Genomic DNA, 7,660 nt, shown 5'->3' on the forward strand with positions numbered 1-7,660 from the left:
TCCTGGCTCCTCCCTCTGTAAAACCAGAAACATACATAAATGAATTCCATGTGTACAGCAACTCACTCCTCGTACCGCTATCACTGATCAGTTAGTTTTCAAACGTAGTCAGTGGCCGTCAGTGCTAAGGATCAGAGTATAGCTACAGAAAAGTATAATCGCAGTGAATATTTTAGAAACACAAAAACAAAAAGGAGCAGGAAACCAAAGGCCTGCATTATGATTCGTGAATATTATGGTAAGAACGAAAATGTAGAGTTCAAGATATTAAAGATACATTTTTCTTAGATCTAGGTGTAACGATCAAAGAAATATTAGTCGGAGTCAAGGTCGTACCTTGAACTTTGCTAATATTAAAAAAAGGAATGGATCGTGAATTAACAAGAAAATAATAAATTACTTACGAATTCTAGGGAATTTACAAAAATAATTTCTTCGATTCATTAAAGCTTCGTGACTTCGTAATGCTTTCTTTTTCTTCACAATCCAGAGAGACCTTGACAGTGGAAGAGAATCTCAGAACACGACTGGTTTTCTCGATGCACTTTTTGTCCGTGTTGTACTGGCCCTGCAATTTTGTTTATAGCGATGATAAAGTTCGCAATGCCGACCTACAGGTTTAGCAGGGAAATTTTGCAAGCGATCGCTTACCACGAAATTCTTAAACTTGATACAAAATGTAAAAAAAAAGAAAAAGAAAATAGCTGCTATGCAAATTTAAAGGTCACAATGAGTATAACTTTTCGAAAAATTTTGACCATCTATTAATTTTTTTCTCGGGCCTTCACTCTACTGTATTTTATACACACATATTTTTACTATTTTCATTTTATTAATCGCCTCAGACGGACGTTAACATCCGGGAGGTTGCTGACCACAAAACTCACACAACTTTATATTTGTTTTTAACTATTAAATAGGAATCTCAATGTATTAACAATTCCAGCAATTCTCTAATGCTGTTAACTTTATTCTATGAAGGGCGAATCGCCTTGTCGGTTCTTGTCTTTCTGGGAAGTTCCGTAGCAGCACAGTCATCATCAGCATCAGCATCAACTTCTTCATCGCCATCAGCTGCCACATCAAATGCTACAAATACAGATTACTGGGATGATGATGATTTCATTCCTTATCAAGGTGAACGTTTCAATGTCTTCGATTGGAATCTGTGCAAGGTATTTACAATAAATAGCAAAGTGATAATTATTTTCTTAAAACTATTAGTCTTCTTTCGCATTCACTTCCAGAGTATGGCCAAGAAATTTTCAGGCAATATGTTAATATCGCCAATATCTGTAAAATTAGCCTTGGTCCTCTTATACGAAGGTGCGCAGGATCAAACTGCGCACGAGCTAGCTGGTGCAATGCAACTTCCGGTAGGACGCTTTGCTACGCGGGATACATTTTCAAATATCTTACAATCACTGCAGGTACGTGTTACCTCATATGTATTAGAAAATTATTTTGCTCTATGTCATTTTTCCTTTTTCAACATCCACAGGCTACCAGGCCTGAATATGTATTGAATGTCGGTACAAGACTTTACGTAGATTCTTCAATAGTAACGAGACAAAGATACGGAGCTATATTGAAAACATTTTACAATACTGATTTGGTCAGCGCTAATTTGTCTGATACAAAACCAACAGCTGCAGCCGTTAACGACTGGGTTCGTAACATCACCAACGGAAATATTCCAAAAGTAATTGAGGATCGTGAGTAACGAATACAATTTTCGTCACGAGTATAAAGGAACGTGCACAAAATCACTTTTTCATTTTTCCTTGATAGATAACAGCTTGAAGGACTCAGTAATGCTTGTGATGAACGCGCTTTACTTCAAAGGATCATGGCGTCATCCATTTCCATTGAATCGTACACAAGTAGCAAACTTTTATACTGGAATTGACAAAAGCGTTTCGACACCTTTCATGCATACTGTTGGAAACTTTTATTTCTCCGAATCACCTGAATTAGACGCCAAAATAATACGTCTTCCATATTTGGTATGTGCCTGAAATCAATAATTCAACTATGAATTATTTTGACATTCCTTTTAATCATTTAATACTTGATTGTTTTTCAGGGTCACAAATATGCAATGTTTTTAATTTTACCACGTACACGTGACGGTATAGAGCATCTGGTTCGTGAAATAAATCCTTTTATCCTAACAAGACACATGTGGCTTATGCAGGATGTTCCGGTGGATGTAACAATTCCGAAATTCAAATTTGATTTCACGTCGCACCTAGAAAACATTCTTCGTGAGGTAATACAGAATAGTCATTACAATTCTTAAGGCATTAAAAAAGGAAAAAGATAATAATAATACCATATTGCATTTCAGCTTGGTATACGTGATATTTTCGACAACACCGCCACCTTGACAGGTATTGCAAAAAGCAAAAGTACGTCCAAAAAATTGGTGGTATCAGACGTCCTTCAAAAGGTTGGAGTAGAAGTAAATGAGTTAGGAACCGCAGCATACGCAGCAACTGGTGCGTAAAGAAAAATGTGAAAAATAAGAAAATTATTTAGAATCGCAGAAGGAAAAAGTAAAAAAAATGACTTATATTTTCCAGAGATACAAGTGGTAAATAAATTCGGCGAGCAATCATTTCATGCGAATCATCCATTCCTCTTCTTCATCGAAGACGAGACCACTGGTACCATCGTCTTCGTCGGCAAGGTCACAAACCCTCTAGAGATGAATGGACACCTGGATGTATCTGCACCAAATTTACCAAATCGTTTTGGAGACTCAACCAGTGGTAAATCGTCACATCCGGTCAGATAACCAGGGTAGTGGAATTAACCGATTGAGCATGAACATAGTGGATGATAAAACTAACTGATGGGAGTTTGAAACTTGCACGAATATTTCATATTCCCCAAATATCTTTATGAATATCATTTTGATCCATTCCTGGATCATCCTTAATATTTTCTATGAAAAATCTAAGCAAACTCAACAACTATTTTTCAAACTTTTAAGAATAAACCATACGCATGCAACCAACGAATTTCTCAGCTTATCATGTAACAAATTCCACCAGAAAAAGCATTGTTCCAATAATTATATAGTAGTAAGCGATAACAAGCACGACTGATAATTGTATAAAAATTAAAAATCCCCAAAGATTTCCCACCACAAATGAAAAGAAGTTCAAAAATCCGAAAAATTTCCTAATCCAATCATTCTCAATCTGAGAAGAGTACCTGGTCACGTCCATTCCGGATAAAAACTATTTATTTCTCATCAAGTTCAAGGCCAATCAATTAAAATGAAAGAATCGTCGACACAGACTACCAAGAAAAAAAAAAATTGAAACTCCATGAAAGGATACACGATCTATTCACGGGCCGACGCCCACATATTACAATTTGTTTGACAGTACATACAAGTTTGAAATTTCCATTCGCTATATACAAATGTATACTGTTGAATATTCAATGTACAGTCAACGAAAATCCCCAGTTACACGTTATCACTGTATGCGCCTTTATATTTCAAAGAATGTGTGTGTATGTACATATATATATATCATGTATATGTATATAGTAAAAAATCATTAAAGAGATAAAAAGAGGAAAAGAACGTAAAGTTAGCACGAACAACCGTTTCTATAGGACTAGGCAAGTATTAAAAAGTGGGACTAATGATTACGAATGGCGAGGCTTCATTTGAACAGCCAATAAGAGTGAAGTGTAATATTACCTATTTAATGTGATCCCGAGGATCACAGTCAATCACAGTATTCGTTGGATTGTCGTAGCGCGTAGAAGTGATTCGCTGAATTAAAAATTAATTAGCAATGATAGTGTATCCTATGACAAAAATGTGGATATTAATAGCGTGGTGTTTATTCACTAAAGTTTTAGGTATGTTTTGTTCTGAAGTATATCTATATTATTTTTAAATTCAATTTTGTCAATGCTGTCACTTATATTCGGTCAGGTACTAAGGAAAATTTGTAAAATTTTGATCACGAATACACAATTAGAAATGGGTACATATTAAGAGAAATTTATGAAACTCATTTTAAATTATCAACCTTGAGGATCGCTATTGCCTCATCCGGGGATTTCCCGGTACACGCTTCGCTGAAAACCTGTTTATATTCTTGTTTAGGTCTCTGTAGGAACTTTAACCGTTCACGTAGACTTTTGTATTAAATCTTTTATACAGCCTGAAGTAATTGTATATACAGTGATCTGTATAATTATATTTCCATTTGGCCTACCGAGACGTTACTTGTGTGTGTGTGTGTGTATATATATATATATATATAAAAGCTATTGTGGCATGTAAATCCTAATGGAAATAACATTGTATTGGAATGTAATGTAGCAAATAATCTGAATATAATATTTTAGGTTCACAAGGCGTAACCAGCGCAGAGGAACGTTATAACTTTTTCAATATCGAGTTGATTCAGGTAAATAAAATTGTTGGCTCAGTCTTGAAGAAAAAGGATGTTTAAAGTTAAAATACTTTTTTAGACAGTTAATAATGAGGCTGAGGGTAACGTCGTCATTTCACCTGCCAGTGTTAAAGTCGCTTTGACAACATTAGTCGAAGGATCGGGCGGGCGAACGCGAGACGAACTATTGGCAGCTTTAAGATTACCTTCAGATGTAGTCAGCATCAGAGATGTAGCCAGTAGGACATTGGCGCCTTTTCAAAATGTCCGTGCTGGTACCGAGCTTAATTTGGCTACACGATTATGGACAAACCAGGATTCTTTTGTATTTAGAGAATATAGCGACACTCTCCAGAAACATTACGGCGGTGATCTACGAGCTTTGAACTTTGGAGATTCAGTTGGGTCCGTTGAGATTATTAATGACTGGGTGCGCCAGGGTACCAAGGGTCATGTTAATTCCATAGTGGAGTCGGGTATGTGGATAATGGATGAAAGAGTTTGAAGTTAAACAATTGTTTTTCTTTTTTACTTTCTAACAAAATTTGACTGTACTTGTAGGTAGTTTGGATCCAGACACAAAATTGCTGCTTACCAATGCACTTTACTTCAGAGGATATTGGCTCAAGTCATTTGATAAACAGGCTACTCGTCTTAGGTGCTTCAATGTTCCTGGTAGAGGATGTCAGGAAACATCAATGATGGAGAATCTTTCAAAATATCGTTATGCTTATGTTCCATCTCTTGATGCTGAAATTGTTGAGATTCCTTACGCTGTAAGCGTTTTAAGATTGAGTATATTGATAATTTTTAATGTAATTGGTTTTACGAAAGTATGTTTTATGTGTTTTAGGATGGAAGATTAGCTATGTTATTGATGCTACCACACAGGGAAAGAGGAAACCTACAGACACTCTCAAAAGATTTGTCGTACACACCAATTTCAGTATTACTGGATGGTCTTCAGGAAACTGAACTCTTGTTATCAATCCCAAAATTCACTATAGAGAGTAAAATGGACCTGAAACCTGCTCTTGAGAAAGTGAGTATAAGAATTTTTTGACTTCTTTGTATGAAACTTTTAGTAAAGTATTTTTCTCTAGTTCTAAAATATACTTCTTTGCGTAGTTGGGAATAAACGATCTCTTTGACTTGAATGCCAATCTCTCTGGAATTATGAAAAGTCCTATACGTGTTGGAAATGTTCTTCATAATGCAAAGATTGAAGTGAATGAAGAAGGAACAATTGCTGCAGCAGTTACAGGTATGACATTATCTGAATCCTTTGAAATACATAATTGGAATTTAGACAAGTTGGAAATATTGATTTGATTTTGTTTGTTTTTTTAAGGCATTTCAGTTGTACCACTTATGGGATCTACTGTACAGAACTTCAGAGCTGACCGTCCATTCCTATTCACCCTAGTTGACTTAGAAACAGCTGGAATAATATTTGCAGGTCGTGTTGTCCATCCACAGATTAATAAGGCTTCAATACTAGACTCAGATCCGATCATTCAGCAGGTATTTGGTTCATCCAATAGGAAAGTTCCTAATCTCCTTCATAGACCGTCATAATAAGGATCTTTTGGGACAATCTGCTGGATTAACAACATCACCTAATTTATGGTTTTGTCCCAGAGTTACATTTAAATAAGCTTGAAATCATGTCGAAGTTGAAACCTTGGTGATCCTGCTGGTTGATCGGTTCATTTCAAGCTCAATATATTTAACTATAGAAGAACATGATGAAGAACAGATTGCATGCATCTATCTCTCAATGGAAAAATGATATGCTGGCAAGAAAAAAAATTACTTAAGAATCAGGAAATACAAGGGATTCTACAATCGACAATGCTTCATTTTTGTATCGCCATTGCGCAAAAGCTGAATAAAAATTATTTTATTTGTTAAGAAATAGAAATATGGTGCATATCTCTTATACTTTCTTCCATTTTCTTAATTTTCTTTAATACAATCTTTTAGAACTTTTGAAACTCCCCAAATTCAGACACTACTGTATAGTCTGTTTGAAGCACCTCACAAAAATAAGATTGACAGCTACCATGTAAATATTCTAATCAAAAGTTTGTTAACTTAAAGTGACATATACCAAGTGAATGAAAGGATTATAAATGGAAAGCATTGTAAGCGTTAATCGGAAAATTAATTACATTTACTATCAACTGATATTTATTGTGCCGAGTGTAAGGTATAATCTACTGCATGTCCAATTGGCAAACTCCACACAGTCATAAAGAATGATACATGTAACATTCACTTAACCCACACACTGGTCCTACATTTTATACTTTATACAATAAAACTGCCACATCAAACCTGTTATACAAATCGTTAAAGCAGAACTATCATAAAAGTCTTTCAGTACTCACAATAGGTTTGTTCCGCGCTACCTACACTTTCTGAAAAGCGCATTTTCTAAGGAAAAACTTTACACGATACGTTATAGTAAAATAATAATTCCACACGGAAAACTATACGGCTAACTTTACGCGGCTAACTATACACGGTCATTTTTACAAATGTATACACAGCTCGTTTAAAACTTTACACAACCAATTCTCTTTCCTATATTTTTAAATGTAGAACAAATACGTCCAGTCAATAATTCATCATAGTCCACAGTCCACAGTCTCGTTCTATCGTACTTGGCACAGTTTTTGAATGACTAACCGTCAGAGGGTTACATATACCTTATTCTCTGTATACTCATAATGATATTATGCTGCTGAGAAATGTTTCAGGTTTATTTAAAAAATTCGTAGAGTTCTTGCAAGTTAGATGTTACTGAAAAAAGTACCCATTTGCCTATGTTATTACTGACTTAGTGGTGTTTTCATTATACAAATATCGACGCAACAATGTAATGCTGTAACAGATTTGTACATTACCATAAAGAATAACAAACCTACCGACTGATCCATATAACCAACCACAATCCGTAAACACCAATTTACCGTCCGCAGAGTCAAAGAGTGACATAGATTTCTATAATTATCCCTAAAATGCAATTTTCATGAAAGTACCCTAATTAATACGTACTCCTTGCACATATCGTTTACAAACATTACCGCGTCATTATAACACAAATTAACACAATGTTCGTAACAAACTAGTGCCAAACGTTCAAAGTAACTCTTAAATCATTATTAACCTATAAAAAAAAGTAAACCAGAATACCAAATCCTTCTTAAATCTCCTAAGCAATCCAA

General features: G+C 35.1%; 1 protein-coding gene and 1 long non-coding RNA gene across 2 annotated transcripts; one reads left to right on the forward strand and one right to left on the reverse strand.

Annotated features, from left to right (window-relative positions):
* The first annotated feature begins 58 nt into the window (after nt 1-58).
* Nucleotides 59-6,351, forward strand: LOC107268913. The gene is made up of 14 exons (XM_015742171.2): nt 59-238; nt 982-1,175; nt 1,248-1,430; nt 1,502-1,715; nt 1,792-2,006; nt 2,087-2,272; nt 2,351-2,501; nt 2,586-2,774; nt 4,381-4,442; nt 4,507-4,903; nt 4,989-5,203; nt 5,281-5,469; nt 5,556-5,691; nt 5,779-6,351. Exons 1-14 carry the CDS (start codon nt 220-222, stop codon nt 6,003-6,005), a joined length of 2,577 nt encoding a protein of 858 aa, XP_015597657.1. The 5' UTR covers nt 59-219; the 3' UTR covers nt 6,006-6,351.
* On the reverse strand, nt 6,225-7,597 carry LOC112494529. The gene is made up of 2 exons (XR_003060047.1): nt 7,520-7,597; nt 6,225-7,448 (listed from the first exon to the last, which is right to left on the reverse strand). It is a non-coding gene; the product is annotated as an uncharacterized LOC112494529 (long non-coding RNA).
* Between the last annotated feature and the right edge of the window lie 63 nt (nt 7,598-7,660).

The sequence above is a fragment of the Cephus cinctus genome, unplaced genomic scaffold, assembly GCF_000341935.2.
Source record: "Cephus cinctus unplaced genomic scaffold, Ccin1 Ccin1_scaffold0596, whole genome shotgun sequence".
Classification (NCBI taxonomy): Eukaryota; Metazoa; Arthropoda; class Insecta; order Hymenoptera; family Cephidae; genus Cephus; species Cephus cinctus.